This window comes from Bombina bombina, chromosome 11 (genome assembly GCF_027579735.1).
Source record: "Bombina bombina isolate aBomBom1 chromosome 11, aBomBom1.pri, whole genome shotgun sequence".
NCBI classification, from domain to species: domain Eukaryota; kingdom Metazoa; phylum Chordata; class Amphibia; order Anura; family Bombinatoridae; genus Bombina; species Bombina bombina.
In genome coordinates, this window is record NC_069509.1 from 58,538,029 (window position 1) to 58,557,078 (window position 19,050).

At 41.7% G+C, this 19,050-nt stretch overlaps 1 protein-coding gene across 3 annotated transcripts in view; it reads right to left on the reverse strand.

Annotated features, from left to right (window-relative positions):
* Nucleotides 1–19,050, reverse strand: part of TRAF7 (TNF receptor associated factor 7) — a 123,630-nt gene that overhangs the window by 32,263 nt on the left and 72,317 nt on the right. For all 3 annotated transcript variants that reach the window (XM_053694417.1, XM_053694419.1, XM_053694418.1), the window contains exons 8-14: nucleotides 16,821–17,004; nucleotides 15,330–15,464; nucleotides 14,140–14,357; nucleotides 11,285–11,358; nucleotides 11,145–11,193; nucleotides 10,190–10,317; nucleotides 9,520–9,602 (exon numbers count right to left, since the gene is read on the reverse strand). In XM_053694417.1, the coding sequence (XP_053550392.1) occupies nucleotides 9,520–9,602; nucleotides 10,190–10,317; nucleotides 11,145–11,193; nucleotides 11,285–11,358; nucleotides 14,140–14,357; nucleotides 15,330–15,464; nucleotides 16,821–17,004 (871 nt within the window). The remainder of the gene's footprint in view (nucleotides 1–9,519; nucleotides 9,603–10,189; nucleotides 10,318–11,144; nucleotides 11,194–11,284; nucleotides 11,359–14,139; nucleotides 14,358–15,329; nucleotides 15,465–16,820; nucleotides 17,005–19,050) is intronic.

Sequence of the window (19,050 nt, forward strand, 5' to 3'; positions counted from 1 at the left end):
CTTCTAGCAGAAGAAATTGCAACCAAAAACAAAACTTTCCAAGATAATAACTTAATATCTACGGAATGTAAGGGTTCAAACGGAACCCCTTGAAGAACTGAAAGAACTAGATTTAGACTCCAGGGAGGAGTCAAAGGTCTGTAAACAGGCTTGATCCTAACCAGAGCCTGAACAAATGCTTGAACATCTGGCACAGCTGCCAGTCTTTTGTGAAGTAAAACAGATAAAGCAGAGATCTGTCCCTTCAGAGAACTTGCAGATAATCCTTTCTCCAAACCTTCTTGTAGAAAGGATAGAATCTTAGGAATTTTTATCTTGTTCCATGGGAATCCTTTAGATTCACACCAACAGATATATTTTTTCCATATTTTATGGTAAATTTTTCTAGTTACAGGCTTTCTAGCCTGAATCAGAGTATCTATTACAGAATCTGAAAACCCACGCTTTGATAAAATCAAGCGTTCAATCTCCAAGCCGTCAGTTGGAGGGAAACCAGATTCGGATGTTCGAATGGACCCTGAACAAGAAGGTCCTGTCTCAAAGGTAGCTTCCATGGTGAAGCCGATGACATATTGACCAGGTCTGCATACCAAGTCCTGCGTTGCCACGCAGGAGCTATCAAGATCACCGAGGCCCTCTCCTGATTGATCCTGGCTACCAGCCTGGGGATGAGAGGTAACGGTGGGAATACATAAGCTAGGTTGAAGGTCCAAGGTGCTACTAGTGCATCTACTAGGGTCGCCTTGGGATCCCTGGATCTGGACCCGTAGCAAGGAACCTTGAAGTTCTGACGAGACGCCATCAGATCGATGTCTGGAATGCCCCATAATTGAGTTATTTGGGCAAAGAATTCCGGATGGAGTTCCCACTCCCCCGGATGGAATGTCTGACGACTCAGAAAATCCGCTTCCCAATTTTCCACTCCTGGGATGTGGATCGCAGACAAGTGGCAGGAGTGATCCTCCGCCCATTGAATTATCTTGGTCACTTCTTTCATCGCCAGGGAAGTCCTTGTTCCCCCCTGATGATTGATATATGCAACGGTCGTCATGTTGTCTGACTGAAACCTTATGAATTTGGCCTTTGCTAGTTGAGGCCAAGCTCTGAGAGCATTGAATATCGCTCTCAGTTCCAGAATGTTTATCGGGAGAAGAGACTCTTCCCGAGACCATAGACCCTGAGCTTTCAGGGATTCCCAGACTGCGCCCCAGCCCACTAGGCTGGCGTCGGTCGTGACAATGACCCACTCTGGTCTGCGGAAGCTCATTCCCTGTGACAGATTGTCCAGGATCAGCCACCAACGGAGTGAATCTCTGGTCTTTTGATCTACTTGAATCGTCGGAGACAAGTCTGTATAATCCCCATTCCACTGTCTGAGCATGCACAGTTGTAATGGTCTTAGATGAATTCGTGCAAAAGGAACTATGTCCATTGTTGCAACTATCAATCCTATTACTTCCATGCACTGCGCTATGGAAGGACGAGGAACAGAATGAAGTACTTGACAAGAGCTTAGAAGTTTTGATTTTCTGACCTCTGTCAGAAAAATCCTCATTTCTAAGGAATCTATTATTGTTCCCAAGAAGGGAACTCTTGTTGACGGGGACAGAGAACTTTTTTCTTTGTTCACCTTCCATCCGTGAGATCTGAGAAAGGCTAGGACGATGTCCGTATGAGCCTTTGCTTTTGACAGGGACGACGCTTGAATCAGGATGCCGTCCAAGTAAGGTACTACTGCAATGCCCCTTGGTCTTAGAACCGCTAGAAGGGACCCTAGTACCTTTGTGAAAATCCTTGGAGCAGTGGCTAATCCAAATGGAAGTGCCACAAACTGGTAATGCTTGTCCAGAAAAGCGAACCTTAGGAACTGATGATGTTCCTTGTGGATAGGAATATGTAGGTACGCATCCTTTAAATCCACGGTAGTCATAAATTGATTTTCCTGGATAGTAGGTAGGATCGTTCGAATAGTTTCCATTTTGAACGATGGTACCCTGAGAAATTTGTTTAGGATCTTTAGATCCAAAATTGGTCTGAATGTTCCCTCTTTTTTGGGAACTATGAACAGATTGGAATAAAATCCCATTCCTTGTTCTCTTATTGGAACTGGATGTATCACTCCCATCTTTAACAGGTCTTCTACACAATGTAAGAATGCCTGTCTCTTTATTTGGTTTGAAGATAATTGAGACCTGTGGAACCTTCCCCTTGGGGGTAGTTCCTTGAATTCCAGGAGATAACCTTGAGAAACTATTTCTAGCGCCCAAGGATCCTGAACATCTCTTGCCCAAGCCTGAGCAAAGAGAGAACGTCTGCCCCCCACTAGATCCGGTCCCGGATCGGGGGCTATCCCTTCATGCTGTTTTGGTAGCAGTGGTAGGCTTCTTGGCCTGCTTACCCTTGTTCCAGCCTTGCATTGGTTTCCAGGCTGGTTTGGGTTGTGAAGTATTACCCTCTTGCTTAGAGGATACAGAATTAGAGACTGGTCCGTTTCTGCGAAAGGGACGAAAATTAGGCTTATTATTAGCCTTAAAAGACCTATCCTGTGGGAGGGCGTGGCCCTTTCCCCCAGTGATGTCTGAAATAATCTCTTTCAAATCAGGTCCAAATAATGTTTTACCTTTGAAAGGAATGTTAAGCAATTTTGTCTTGGAAGACACATCCGCTGACCAAGACTTTAGTCAAAGCACTCTGCGTGCCTCGACTGCAAACCCTGAATTTTTCGCCTCTAATCTAGCTAATTGCAAAGCGGCATCTAAAACAAAAGAGTTAGCCAATTTAAGTGCTTGAACTCTGTCCATAACCTCCTCATAAGAAAATTCTTTACTGAGCGATTTTTCTAGTTCCTCGAACCAGAAACACGCTGCCATAGTGACAGGAACAATGCATGAAATTGGTTGTAGAAGGTAACCTTGCTGTACAAAAATCTTTTTAAGCAAACCCTCTAATTTCTTATCCATAGGATCTTTGAAAGCACAACTATCTTCGATAGGAATAGTAGTGCGTTTGTTTAGAGTAGAAACCGCCCCCTCGACCTTGGGGACTGTCTGCCATAAGTCCTTTCTGGGGTCGACTATAGGAAATAATTTCTTAAATATAGGGGGGGGAACAAAAGGTATGCCGGGCCTTTCCCACTCTTTATTTACTATGTCCGCCACCCGCTTGGGTATAGGAAAAGCGTTGGGGGGCACCGGAACCTCTAGGAACTTGTCCATCTTACATAATTTCTCTGGAATGACCAAATTGTCACAATCATCCAGAGTAGATAACACCTCCTTAAGCAGTGCGCGGAGATGTTCTAATTTAAATTTAAATGTCACAACATCAGGTTCAGCTTGATGAGAAATTTTTCCTGAATCTGAAATTTCTCCATCAGACAAAACCTCCCTCATGGCCCCTTGAGATTGGTGTGAGGGTATGTCAGAACAGTTATCATCAGCGTCCTCTTGCTCTTCAGTGTTTAAAACAGAGCAATCGCGCTTTCTCTGATAAGTAGGCATTTTGGATAAAAGATTTGCTATGGAGTTATCCATTACAGCCGTTAATTGTTACATGGTAATAAGTATTGGCGCACTAGATGTACTAGGGGCCTCCTGTGTGGGCATAACTGGTGTAGACACAGTAGGGGATGATGTAGTATCATGTTTACTCCCCTCATTTTAAGGAATCATCTTGGGCAATATCATTATCTGTTGCAATACTGTCCTTACTTTGTTTGGACACTATGGCACAATTATCACATAAATTTAAATGGGGAGACACATTGGCTTTCATACATATAGAACATAGCTTATCTGATGGTACAGACATGTTAAACAGGCTTAAACTTGTCAACAAAGCACAAAAAACTTTTTAAAATAAAACCGTTACTGTCACTTTAAATTTCAAACTGAAAACACTTTATTACTGAATATGTGAAAAAGTATGAAGGAATTGTTCAAAATTCACCAAAATTTCACCACAGTGTCTTAAAGCATTAAAAGTATTGCACACCAAATTTCAGAGCTTTAACCCTTAAATTAACGGAACCGGAGCCGTTTTTACATTTAACCCCTATACAGTCCCAGAATGAGGCACTGTCTATAACTAGAAAGGCCCCCATCTGAAAAAGGTGTCCAACACAGTGCCTGCCGTTTTTCTAAACGTTCCCCAAGATTATAATACCAATAATTAGTTAGTAATCTGCATAATATGCCTAGTAAAGCAATTGTTTTAGCCCAGAAAAATGTCTACCAGTTTTTAAGCCCTTTTTGAAGCCCTTTATTCTTTTATGTTTAACTAAGAAAATGGCTTACTGGTCCCCATGAGGGGAAATGACAGCCTTCCAGCATTACATGGTCTTGTTAGAAATATGGCTAGTCATACCTTAAGCAGAAAAGACTGCTAACTGTTTCCCCCAACTGAAGTTACTTCATCTCAACAGTCCTGTGTGGAAACAGCAATTGATTTCAGTTACTGTCTGCTAAAATCATCTTCCTCTTACAAACAGAAATCTTCATCCTTTTCTGTTTCAGAGTAAATAGTACATACCAGCACTATTTTAAAATAACAAACACTTGATAGAAGAATAAAACTACATTTAAACACCAAAAAACTCTTAACCATCTCCGTGGAGATGTTGCCTGTGCAACGGCAAAGAGAATGACTGGGGTGGGCGGAGCCTAGGAGGGATCATGTGACCAGCTTTGCTGGGACTCTTTGCCATTTCCTGTTGGGGAAGAGAATATCCCACAAGTAAGGATGACGCCGTGGACCGGACACACCAATGTTGGAGAAAGAAGGATCCATACACAGGGAACATGTCCTCAAAAAAGGACTTGAGGAACCCTTCATGTCCCCCAATCCCATACCATACCCTAAGGCACTCCAGGAAATTCATGAGTCCCCCGATGCGGAGACAGCAGGAACAGGATAAATATCCCAGCAGCTAGAACAGTGCTGTCGCAGAGAAACTCAAAATGTATGAACAGGAACTCTTAAAGACCAGCCTCTAAAAGGAAGGCTGACCCTATCGCTAACTCAAAACCACTTAAAGGCGCGTCAAGCTAGTTAGCATCCAGACAAAAGCAAGTAGCTGTAACTGGATACACCATCACTAAGCAAATCGCTGTGGATGGTTCCAGTAAAACATGAATGTTCTTGTAAAGCACGGCTAATCCCCCCTTAAGGGACTCAAGCGGCTGCTCATCTTATCAAGAAGGAAGGCTGAGTAGACCTTGCCGGGGATCGAACTTGCAACCTTCGGTTTGCTACAGTGCAGAGTAGCCACAGTGCAATAGTATGCTGAGCTAGCTGTCCAGCTCCAAGGGCGTACAGCCCTCTCCAAGAAGCGCCCCCTCCCGGCACCAGACGCCGGTATATAGGAGGACATCCAAAGTCCATTCTCAAGGAACGGGCCAACAGCAGAAAACGGTCAAAACTGCGTAGAGTAACCGATCCCTAACCTTCCCTTCGGGATAACGGTCCCAGCCCAAAGGCTTGTCAAAAGACTGAGGACAAGAGTCCCAGACTACAGGAGAGAAGAGAGGATCAACAAGGAACAAATCCCCTGTTAGACAGCTGCTACAAACGGCATGCTACCGTGAGTCAAGGAAACATTGTGCTCGGGTACGAGACCCCCTACACGCAGTCGTGGACAAAAAAGGGCTCACTTCCCAAGGGAAGAAGTCCCCCAAAAGCCTCAGCATCCATATATTGGATACACGTAGAAGACCCAACAGGAGCAAAACCCTCAGTCTCCTGCTGCGGGAACGGAGAAACTATACACTGCACCACAGCTTCCCTCCCAGGAACCTGAAAAACAGGAAGGGAAAAAAACTCTGCAAGGCAGGACCAAGGACCCCCAGGACTCCACGATACTAAGGTAATTCCGAACCTGGAGAACCCAAACCCTACTCTGAAAGAGACCCCTCGGTCACATCACCAACCCAGTTGAAAAGCACCTGGAGTCTACAGGAACATTGTGAATGCACCAGAAGACAGGTAGGGGCCCATCATAAAGGCCTAAAGCCTGAGCCACAGTCACAAAGGCATCTCTCACAGAGCCCCAGCCCCAACAAAGAGTGCTCACGGGACCACAACTTCAAGTGAGAACCGAAACGTCCACACCCATCCACAGAGAGACGAAGACCAGGCCAGGGTTCTCGACAATGGACAATGAAAAAATCCAATCTCAGAGAGAACCCTAACTGCCTCCTCCAAGGAGGAGCACACCTCTAAAGTCCGTAGATCTGGCGATCTAGATAGCCTCAAACTCAAGAGTCACGAAGGACTCCTAAAAAGTCTGAGAATCAGCATCCAGTGAAATGAATTGCAAGAAATCTCGTAGGCAAGCGGGAACACATTATACCCAGGAAGGGTAACATCAATACCCTAAGGAAATGATAATCCAGGGCCCTGCTCGCCATCTCAGAGAAGTAATGGAAGGCATCAACCACGAAACTCCAAACTAAGTATCTAGAAAAAAGGGACAACTGTCTGACCCAACCTCGATACCGCTACGGACAAGCCCCAAGGCTAGCGTAACATTGAAGACGCAACATACCCGAACGGCAAAGACCGTAGTCCGACCGAGGGTATTAGCTGAAATAAAACAGTCAGAGAGTTTGAAAAAGCTATTATTCAAGAAAAACTACCTTGAGCAGGCAAACGTTGGAGTTGCAACTCCCACAGAAGGCAGGGAACTCCTGCACACCACCTCTCAGAGTAACATGACTCAGAACAGAGAAAACCATGCCGGCACATCCGACCAGACGATCCCCTCCAAAAGTGTGGAAGGATGAAACTCTGCCATCACAAGAAAGAGCGCATTAGGCTAACGAGTCAGCGTCCGGAAGAACTTTGAGTGAAAACCAAACGTTAATCACCCGGCACATCAGACCAAACAGGTCACACACATCTCCCAGGAAATAACGGTTCTAAGTCTTGGGGACCTGAAGAACCTAGAGTTGTCTGCTTTTTTTAGAAGCAGAATCATAGCCCAGACGAGTAGCCCGAATCGACCACCCTTAGAGTGATACGCACAACCCTCCGTCCGGAGAAGTTGCATATAAACCACAGGCCTCATACATCAGTAGGATCCAAGCCCAGAGTCCATAGAATAGGCCTAGAGGTACCCTCAGCACCACAAAGGTGACATGAACCCTGGTAACAGCTGAAAAAGCGCCCGACCAGTACCAGCCTGGTATAAGAGCACTCTGGAACTGTTTAAGGTCCAAGAAACTTTGTCCCGAAGGATCGATAAATGAACTAGAAATGAAAATTCTAATATTCAACAAGTGTGCAACTCCCGAGGGATTGCCTACGTGACCACGAGTCACAAGTATCGGTTCAAAAGAAAAACTATAAACCAAAATCTAACAGACCTGAGCTCAAGGAAAAACAAATTAAACACATCCATCCGGATCAAAAATAAAATGAAAAGGCAGCACCCATCGGGTGAACGCCCAAGGTGAATGAGAACGACAGCAGGACCAGCCGAGTAGAGGTCCCATTCACCCAAGCTCAGAAAAGGAACTGAAAAACATATAGAAAATAAAATGAAGATGATAAGGAGATTTGCTTCATCCCCTTACGTCATATCCATTTCGCCATCCAACTTCTAAGACCTCGGATCCCTCTGCCCACTAGGACTGGGATCCTCTTACATTGCCATAACATGTCTTAAAAGAACCCTAAGGCGAGCCAGCCTATAACCAAAGGCAAAATCATCTCTCGCCAAATCTGCTGGAGACCTCGGCTCCGAGATTGGGGCCCCTGAAGCGTCAGGGGCCAACGTTTCCCCAGAAGGCCGAACTGAATCGGGCAATCCCACGCTCGATGGACCTAGGTTAACAGAGCACGGACAGTATCGGAGAAATATTTCACTTTGGAGATATAAATAAGACAGCGCCATAGAAATGGCCATGGGGAACCGTGCCGTAACCTCCGACGGAAACAAGCCACTCTCTGGAGAAGGAGTGAAGGCAATAGGGACACCTGCGTGCGTAGCCGTGAAAGGGTCTTAGGCACGCGCCTCACGGGACATAGAAACCTCGGAGGCGGATGGATCAACGCACTCTAAGCTCCCAGACTCAGGAGAAGAGAGTACTCTAGAACAGCACCCGGAACATAACTGATGGGCATTAATTACCCGGGCCATTTCATATTCATCACAAGACACATCCTCTGTATTGGAGGCATCCGTGTCGCGCATATCAGAATCCTCAATAATCTTGGGATTACAAAAAGATAAAACTAACTGGCATCCTCTGACACCCCAATGGCTGGGGAACTCACCACCTTCTGTGAACCAGACAACCCACGAGCTAGACTCTCTCGGTCGCACACAGTCAGCATACGGAAGTGAAAAACAACGTAACCACATGCACCGTGCCAGTCACAAAAGTGTGCAAAATCTGGAAAGATCACGTCATTAAAAGAAGGCCGTTATGTTTTGTAAAGGCCGTGAGCCTAAGTAAAGCTACACATTTGCAGATAGAACCATATAACAAACATGATTAAAAGTCCCCCCTGTTCAATAACCCCCCTCAGGAGATATTAATCCCATGATTCCTTATTAAGATAAAAGGAGTCCCACTGGGACCCTACCTTGTTTCGTTAACATTACATTCACATATCGAAATAAAATTAAACGTTCTTACCGGAATCTATGCCGTGGAATAGGAACACGGCCCTTCAAGTGTGACAGATAGTAGCCTCGCTTCTGACATGGACTTGAGTGAAAAAAGGTAGGCAGTGAAACTCATCAACGCTGATTACCAAAGGAACTGTTAATATGAGTCGGGATGGGTTCACAGGAAAACTCTTCCTGCATCTCCGGACTCTAACTTTCATCCATGCTCTAACTGAGAAGCTGACAGGATTACTTAAAACTCCAGTCCCATTGCGAAGAATACTACCCTCCATAAGAGACTATCTCGAACTTCTGTACACTTCTCTGCCAACCTCCTGTGACGAGAGGAAAAGAATGACTGGAGGATGAGGGAAGTGGGGGAGGTATTTAAGCCTTTGCCTCCTCCTGGTGGTCAGGTTCTGAATTCCCAAACGTAAAGAATGCAGCTGTGGACTCTTCCATTTTAAGAAGAAAATTGGTGTATACTGTCCCTTTAAGGTGAAGAGAAGATAACAGAGGGAAATATTGTATGAGGATAAAAATAGTTGCAAAAGACAACAGAGGAGGGGGTAGATGTACAGTGAGGAAGATATAAGTAGTGTGTGTGCATGAGGGGTGTATTGAGTGCTCAAAACAGCAGTAATATAATAAATAAATAACAATATATTAATCAAATATTGAATAAAACAGATTGGCACCCCAATGCTGTATAGGTAGTCAAGTGGCATATATAGTACAATATATAGATAGATAGATAGATAGATAGATAGTAGCGCTGGCATTAACCAGGCTGATCTCAAGCCAAAATGCACTTAATAAATATATTTGCCACTGTCAGGATTAAGGAGCATCAGAATCTGATCTTATTTCATAAGGCTAAAAAGATGGTAGGTTCTACAGCTCACCCTTGAATGCAGAGAGCCAGGACTATACCGTCGTGTCCCTCCAGAGTCTTTTGGCATTTGTAGGTTGTGCAGGTGTCCCACACCTGGAGGAAACAGAGCAGAGTGAAGTGCGGGTCATTGTCACAGTGTAACGGTCACCTCTAAATCTAGGCTTAGGATGACAGCACATCATATATTAGTAGAACCTTTAGATCTCCCAATGCTGAGCCGCTGACAAGCTGGTCCTGCTTATAAGTCACTAAGCATTAAGGGTTTAAACACATGGTTGCACTAATGCATTTTACTATTGTAATATGTGACTATTGCAGTCAATCTAGTTGAGTTGCTTTTAGTGAGAGTGTCTGCATGTCTGCTTAGTTCAACACTGCAACAATGACTTATATGGTTACAAAAGAGTGAATATAATGGTTTAAACCCTTCTGTATAGGATTAGCGTTTCATACCCGTCTGTCCTTCGGACAAGAGAACAGTGGGGTAATTCACTTTTCAATGTAACAAAAAATTGTGCGCTCACTAGAACCAGATAAACTAACCTCCCCATACTAAAACTCGATGCTGTAGTTACTTTTATATTACTTTAATGGTAAAAAGAAAAAATAAACATTTTCTACTTTGTGCGTGCAGAAGGCCACATAAAAAGTACGTAAATCCAGACGTAAAATATTCTCACCTTTATAGTTTTGTCTGATGACCCACTAAATAGCAGGTCCCCGATGGAGTAGACACACAAACACCACACAGGACCTTGATGCCCCACAAATGTACCCTTGCACTTAAATATCTGCTGAGGGTCATACGCTGTGGGTGAAAAAGAAAAAAAAAAAAAAAAAAAGAGGATAAAAGTGAGTGACAACACAACGTCTGAAGGTTTAGTACTTATTGCGATTTCAGTTAATAATCAGAATGAAACAACTTGCTTTGTGTTAGAACAGTGATAAAGCATAACAAGGCTAACGCTACATTATTTATATCACCTTAGGACCACCATAAATGCCATCAGTGTTCAGTATTAATGTTCTTGGTTTTTCTACCCATGTTGTGTTTTTTTCTTAGTTCCTCGGCTGGTGACTGCTAGGAACCATTTATTAAAGAATATGATATAGGTAGAGCATTCGTGAAAACAAGCACAGAATAACGTACAAACCAGGGAGGCAAGGAGGAAATCTGCCCACTGTCCCTTAATGGTTCAACCCAAAAGGGCTGTTTTGTTTTTTTTATAAAGAGAGAGAGGATTTTTTTAAATCTTCATCTAAACACTAAACATGGGGGAAAAAAGCTAAATTGTTCTACCAGCATAGCAGTGAGACAAATATGTGGCATTGCACCTAAAACATGTTTTGGGGAAAGGTAATTAGAGAAAACAAGTAATCTTCTAAACCAAATCTCCTCTCTCCCTGTATTAATAATAAATGAACAATGAGACGGACTAACGCACAGGTTGTTGCAGCTTTCGTTTGTCTAATAATCATCATTATGACCACGTCTACCGCCTAATGGATGAAGCCAACCTGATCTCCTAAACACCTGGCCAGAGCAGTAACTTAGTATGGTATACAGGTATATATCACTATATGACAATGCACCTATTACTAACTTGCTCATATTGCCGTACACAGTATACTTACAGCCCAATATTCCCATATTCAGCCGTGCGTTGATATGAGACAACTCATCCTGTAAGACAGGAAAAAAGTCAAATGTAAAGTGTCAGGTGATGCAGAATACTCAGTGATAGATCACACCTACATATTTCAGCAGCACTTACATTCAGCATTGACGCATCCCTGCGGAACTCCATTAAGTCTTCACTCAGCTTGCTTTGGTTTTCATCCAAAACGTCTGTAAAAGAAAAGGGATAAAAGATACAACATTAAGTAGGGACAAAATGACAAGAGATATAATTATCAGTCTAAGCAAGCTAAAGAGCTAATATCTAGTGCCGAAAGCCCAGGGCTGTACGGTGACACGGTAGACCTGACTTAATTACTTAGTGAAACTGCAAAGATTAGTTTATTAATATGCACAGTAGATCATTACTAATTGATTACATCTGTGATCAGTAACTAGCTTTGCAAAGTAACTGGAACAAAACAATACGGGAAGCAAAATCACAGCTGATATTTTGAAAAAAAACGAGTGCAGAGGGCCCAATATAGCTCAAGGGCCGCCAGCTGCCCACTACTGTTTTGAAGGAACTGATGCATTAAGTTTAATGGAGTCAACTCAATCTCTACAAGATAACATTTTTTGAGATTTTCCATTTGTACTCCAGAATGAAAACAAGCATCCAGTATTTGTCAAACCTTCTTACTGAGTCCCTTATTTTATCTATTTACACATATTCTTGAGACACTTTCCTCTAATGCGCCAGTGAAAGTGACATAAAATGTTTAATTCTAAACAGTAAAACACTTTGTATAGGATCGGGCGGATTGAAGACCATAGCCCCAGAGGCAGCGGACCAGTTATGGAGCAGCGGTCTTAAGACCGCTGCTTCATAACCGCTGCGCGGAAACAGGGGCATCAAGCTCCGATTCGGCCCCTTTATCTCTAGATTACAAAACAATACAAATTTGGCAAACAAAACAGTTTGATTTGCATACAGACCTTGTGCAATATATCATTTCAGACATATACTGCCCATAGATAGAAATTACATGTATGGCTCTTTAAAAAGACACTAAAGTCAATATTAAATTTTCATGATTCAGATACAGAATGTAGTTTTAAGCAATTTCCCAAATTACCATATTGTGCTCAGCCTTTTAACATGCACACTTTCTGAGGCACCAGCTACTACTGAGCATGTGCAAGATTTCAAAGTGTACAAGTCTGTGATTGGCTAATGGCTGTCACATGATAAAGAAGTCAATTTTGAAATTTGTTGAAAGAAAAAACTCTGCTTATTTAATATTCAGGTGCACGTGCTATTGCATTGTCTTTTTATTATGTATGTGTTGATAATGCGGCTTTACTGTATTTAATGGTCCTATAAAGGCTGCATCAGCCAGTTATGGCTTTCATCTCCTAAGTCTATAGACCTTGAATTGGCTGCAGCCAGCAGAGCTTTTCTTCAGATTAAACTTTATAAAAAAAAAAAAGTCCAAGGTGCTTATAATGTATCATGGCCTACACAGATTATCCTATGCTCCCTAGAAAGGCCACACAATCTGTAACCTGCAAATCAAAGAGTTTGTTTGGGCAATTTATAGCATTTTCAAAAATTAAAGAGACATGAAACCCAATTGTTTTCTTTCAATTTTAAGCAACTTTCTAATTTACTCCTATTAGCAATTTTTCTTCATTCTCTTGGTATCTTTATTTGAAAAGCACCCTTGTTATTTTTTTATTGAAAATCACCCTGCATAGCGCTTGTTGATTGGTGGCTACATTGCAACTAGTGCTGCTAACAGGATCAGTGGCAAGTTCAGCTTAGGACCAGCAGTGCATTGTGGTTCCTGAGCGATACATCTACTGTGTATTTAACCTCCTTGTGGGGGTTAAATATACAATAGACCAAGGACTATACATGCAGATTAGAGAATGTAATTGTTCAACTACAATGGCCCTTTAAAGGGACTCTCTACTCAACAATAGCTCTAATATCTATTATTATTAAACATGAGCATAACCTGGAAGTACTTATGAGCCAATGAGCACTGACTTAAAGTACCTATCAGCCAATCAACATATAAGCAGGAAATACACACATGATACTATTGCATTTGTTTATTTAAATAGCTTTTTAGCTTTAATACTTTTGTTTTATAGGATTAATAGAATTTTTTTCCTTAAAGGGACATTAAACCCAAAAAAGTGCTTTCATAATTCAGACAGAGAATACAATTTTAAACAACATTCCAATTTACTTCTATTATCAAATTTGCTTTATTCTTTAGATATCCTTAGTTAAAGAAATAGCAATGCACACGGGTGAGCCAATCACGAGGCATTTATGTGCAGCCACCAATCAGAAGCTACTCAGCCTATCTAGATGTGCTTTTCAGGAAAGAATATCAAGAGAATGAAGTAAATTAGATAATAGAAGTAAATTAGAAAGTTGTTTAAAATGGTATTCTCTATCTGAATCATGAAAGAAAAAGTGTGGGTTTAATGTCCCTTTAAAAGGGACAGTCTACTCCAGAATTTTTATTGTTTAAAATAATAGATAATCCCTTAATTACCCCTTCCCCAGTTTGGTGTAACCAACATGATTATATTAATATACTTTTTAACTCTGTTATTACCTTGTATCTAAACCTCTTAAGACTGCCCCCTTACTTGCGTTTTGATTGAGCATATTGTTATCTATATGGCACACATGGACTAGCAGTGTCTAGCTGCGAAAAACTGTCAAAATGCACTGCGAAAAGAGGCAGACTTAAGGGCTTAGATATTAGCATATGAGCCTACCTAGGTTTAACTTTCAACAAAGAATACAACGAAAACAAAGCAAATTTGATGATAAAACTAAATTGAAAAGTTGTTTAAAATGACATGACCTATCTGAATCATGAAAGTTTATTTTTGACTAGACTGTCCCTTTAAGAAAGAAGTAAAATATTCAACATCTGGTTGTGTGATGTTACTGTTACAAAGTGAAGCAGCACCATTTCCTACCGAACTTTAACTCCAGGCTTTTCTCAACCTGGTCGATTTTCTCAGAGAGCTTCCCCAGCATGGAGCGTAGGAAGGCGATCTCTTGGTCCTTCTGAGCCATAGCGACCTGCATTTCATGGAACCGGTCATCTGTTTGCTGTAAGAACTCCTTCAGACCCTCAAATTTGCACGTCTCTAGGTGCGTCTCATACGTATCCTGGTTCCCAATGAACGTGCACCTGGAAGAAAAGGAATTTTTTAGTTATTTTTGGTAAATTACTAAAAAAAAAAAAAAGGAATACGCTGCTATTGGTCCAGCAGATACCTTCATTTGTGTACGGTTACCTTAAACAGACAATGTGAAACAATGCATACAAATGTACATATATTACAAATGCGGGGTTAGATATATATCAAATGTAACACTTTTCATTAACAAGTGTTTGGTTTTGTTTTTTAAATCCAAGAACTGTATCTAGTACATGTGGTGCATTTGGATCATCCGTAAGGAGCCGCTCTCTTCGGATATTTTCTTCGCCAAATCCAGATCTTAGAGTCGGGATCTTTTACAGGAATTAATCCGGCTACAAAAATATCCAAAGGGAACAAGCAGCTCCTTACTTCCTCGTTTCGATCCTCACAAAGGATACAAATACACACATCTAGTATCTAGTGCCTGTGACCAGAACAAACCTATGAATCCTAACAGTTGCTGACTGGTGCATACAAAAAGTGCACTTGCTTGCCTGTCAATTAAGCTTGTGCACAAGAATGCACGCACCAACCAGAGACTAAGCACGACTTGAGAGCTTGTGCACAAGAATGCATGCACCAACCAGCGGCTAAGCACAACTTGAGAGCTTGTGCACAAGAATGCATGCACCAACCAGCGGCTAAGCACAACTTGAGAGCTTGTGCACAAGAATGCATGCACCCACCAGCGGCTAAGCACAACTTGAAAACTTGTGCACAAGAATGCACGCACCAACCAGGGCTAAGCAGAACTTAAGAGGTTGTGCACAAAAATGCATGCACCAACCAGCGGATGCTAATATATATTTTAATTAGATCTGCTTATTATTCTCATTCTAATCTTCGCTTTGATTACATCATTCTTTCTAGTGTGTAATGTCCCTTTAAAATCCAGAACATCAACCATTGCAAAAACTAATTCTTCTACACTCAGAGTTAAAGGATTCAGGTCCCCTTACCCATATTTTGAATGTGGACACTTGATGTGCTCGCACTCTTTCAGATGGGCTTCCAGGTTCATTTTTAGCAAAGGGGGGCAATTGGGGTTATTAGGACAACGGACCGGTCGGTAATCACAGCTGGCTTCATGGTCCCTGCAAAACAGAACGCACATAAGCAAAGGAGGGGTAAAGATTATGAGTGTCGTGCTATTGTTTGCGCACAAGCAATATATGGCTTTCACGTTTGTTTGCGCACAAGTTAAATTGCGCTCGTATTACAAGTTGAAAGTAAATGCAAACGTGTAAGCACAATCGCGATTTATGCTAGAATGATTACTGTGACCTCAGACACTAAAAAGTGTCACAAAACACATCACAAATAAATTACACAAAACAATTACACTCATAACAACACCATCTAATAAATATTATTTAAAAAAAATATTGCACAAAAAAGTTATAAAGGCTCAAAGATATGAGGTCTCAGGTGTTAGAAAAAAAAAGTCAGGCAGAGGGCTTTAACATAGTCATACATGTCTAAAAATGTATATGTATGTAAATAAATATATGGTTATATGCGTGTACATATGTATTTATGTATGTGTATCTATGTATGTGTATATATATGTATTTATTTGTGTACATATGTAATAATATGTGTACATATGTATTTATATATGTATTTACAGACATATATACACATATAAACACACATAAACACACAAATACATATGTACACACATACAGACATATATAAGTGCACCTTTTGTCATGATTGGATGCACCTGTTTATGAAGTTCAAGGTTTAATGGGCTCACCAAACCAATTGTGTGTTCCAATTAATTAGTGCTAGGTAGTTACCGGTATTCAAATCAACAAAATGACAAGGGTGCCAAAATTTATGCACCTGTCACTACTGAAATATTACTGTGTTCTTCAGTTATTTGATAGATCAAAATTAAATTGCTGATCCAAACACCCAATTATTTATAAATCATGGAAATTGTCAGGGGTGCCTAAACTTTTGCATACGACTGTATATAGAAATATATATTTATGAATAAACAGAACATAGTCTTCTATGTTAAGAACATTGGAATATGAGCAACAACTTTTTACTTTCAACTTTGTAATACCAGCACTACCTGATGGACGCAAAAAGTTTACTTTTAGCGGAGTTAGCATGCAAGCAAAATAGTGCTCCACTCTGCCCATAAGACAGAGAACTAAGAAATAAAAAAAAATGTTTTAAAAAATTACTAGCCCAGATTGTGATGTCATCAGTGGGTGGAGCTTGGCAGCCATTTCAAAGTGACCAGAAATAATATTAATTTAAAAAAATTTTTTTACTGTTACTGCTGCATGATATAGAAAGGGTGCAAGATGATATTTGCAGCTTAGCATAAAAGTAAGACTTTAAGATGACTAAGGTCTACACTGTCCCCTTTAATTATTTATGTCATTATATTGACTACCAATTATAAAATCAAAAACTGAGAGGTAACTTACTTTCTGGCACTTAATTTAATGGTGAAGGGGCAACCGCGGGGATCCACTTCAAAAGTAACTGGCTTCCCATTGGCAGAAGGGCGGCAGCCATATTTACAATGAATAAAAAGTTCTCCTATTTGTTCGGCAACTGCAATGTTATTCACTACCACTGTCAGTTTGGCATTATCCACCGGGCACTTTTCTGGAATGGAAAGAAAACTTGAATATAATATTGTGTGAAAAAAACATAGTTACATCTTCCAATCATTTGTAAAACCAAAACTAATATGTCTGGGGCAAAGACAACTAAAAAACTATCCATTACTGCCCTATCCTTAGAAATAAACAAAAAAAAAACAGCAAACATGGTGCACGTGAATATGTAAATATGCTTTAAGGTTAATAAGTTGTAACTGTATATTCACAAACAGTTGCTGAAAGCCTTTATATAGATGAATCTTCTTTCTAAACTACTACTGAAAATATCATAAGCAACAGGATGTCATCCAATCTCCCAGCATCACTTAGTTAGAACAAAAACATAAGTTATGCTTACCTGATAATTTCATTTTCTTCTGAAGGGAAGAGTCCACAGCTGCATTCATTACTTTTGGGAATTCAGAACCTGGCCACCAGGAGGAGGCAAAGACACCCCAGCCAAAGGCTTAAATACCTCCCCAACTTTCCTCATCCCCCAGTCATTCTGCCAAGGGAACAAGGAACAGTAGGATAAATATCAGGGTGAAAAAAGGTGCCAGAAGAATAAAAAAATTACAGCTGACTCATAGAGATAAAAACACGGGCGGGAGCTGTGGACTCTTCCCTTCAGAAGAAAATTAAATTATCAGGTAAGCATAATTTATGTTTTTCTTCTTAAAAGGGAAAAGTCCACAGCTGCATTCATTACTTTTGGGAAAACAATACCCAACCTAGAGGACACTTAATGCAATAACAGGTGGGTACAAAAGGCACCACAGCCTGAATTACTCAACACCCAAAAAATAAAAATTAAGTACAAATGACACGGAGAAAAACCCGAGCCCAGGTAACTGCAGCACATCAGTTACACCACCGGCACAGCCGAACTAGAGACCACTCAGACCCAGAGTCCGTCAGGTCCAAACAACTTCTGAAGCGCCCACCCCACGGGACACGACATCCAAGAAGGTACCCAGCTAAAGATAACGACCACATCTGCCCCCCCCAACAGGGAACCTGAGACCAGGAAATCCAAAGGAACTTTTCCAACTCAACACCTAAAAGCAACCCATGGTTGTCTTTACAAAGGCAATGCCCAGGGAGATATACTCCCTAAAACACAAGGACACAAAAAGAAGGATCCATACACAAGGAATATGTCCTCAAAAGGACTTGAGGAACCCCTCGTGTCCACCAATCCCATACCAAACCCTAAGGTACTCCAGGAAATTCATGAGTCCCCCAATACTCCATAACATATCTAGATTTGGAGGCTAGATAGGCAGAGACAGCAGGAATAGGATAAATATCCCAGCAGCTAAAACAGAGCTCTTGCAGAGAAACTCAAAACGCCTGAACAGGAACTCTCAAAGACCAGCCTCTAAAAGGAAGGCTGACCCTATCGCTAACTCAAAACCTCCTAAAGGCACATCAAGCAAGTTAGCATCCAGAAAAAAGCAAGTATCTGTAACTGGATACATCATCACTAAGCAAATCACTGTGGATGGTTCCAGTGAAACAGGAATGTTCTTGTAAGCACGGCTAATCCCCGTTAAGGGACTCAAGGTGCTGCTCATCTTATCAACCTCGAAGAAGGAAGGCTGAGTAGACCTCACCGGGGATCGAACTTGCAACTCTCCGTTTGCTACAGTGCAGAGTAGCCACAGTGCAATAGTATGCTGAGATAGCTGTCAAGCTCCAAGGGTGTACAGCCCACCGCTAGCGGCTCCAAGAAGCGCCCCCCTCCCGGCACCAGACGCCGGTAGAAAGAAGGACATCCAAAGTCCTCCCTCAAGGAAAGGGCCAACAGCAGAAACGGTCAACACTGCGTAGAGTAACCGATCCCTAACCTTCCGTCCGGGATAACGGTCCCAGCCCAAAGGCTAGTCAAAAGACCGAAGACAAGAGTCCCAGACTACAGGAGAGAAGAGAGGATCAACGAGGAACAAAATCCAGTTAGACCGCTGCTACATACGGCATGCTACCGCGAGTCAAAGAAACATTGTGCTCGGGTACGAGACCCCCTACATGCAGTCGTTGACAAAAGCCT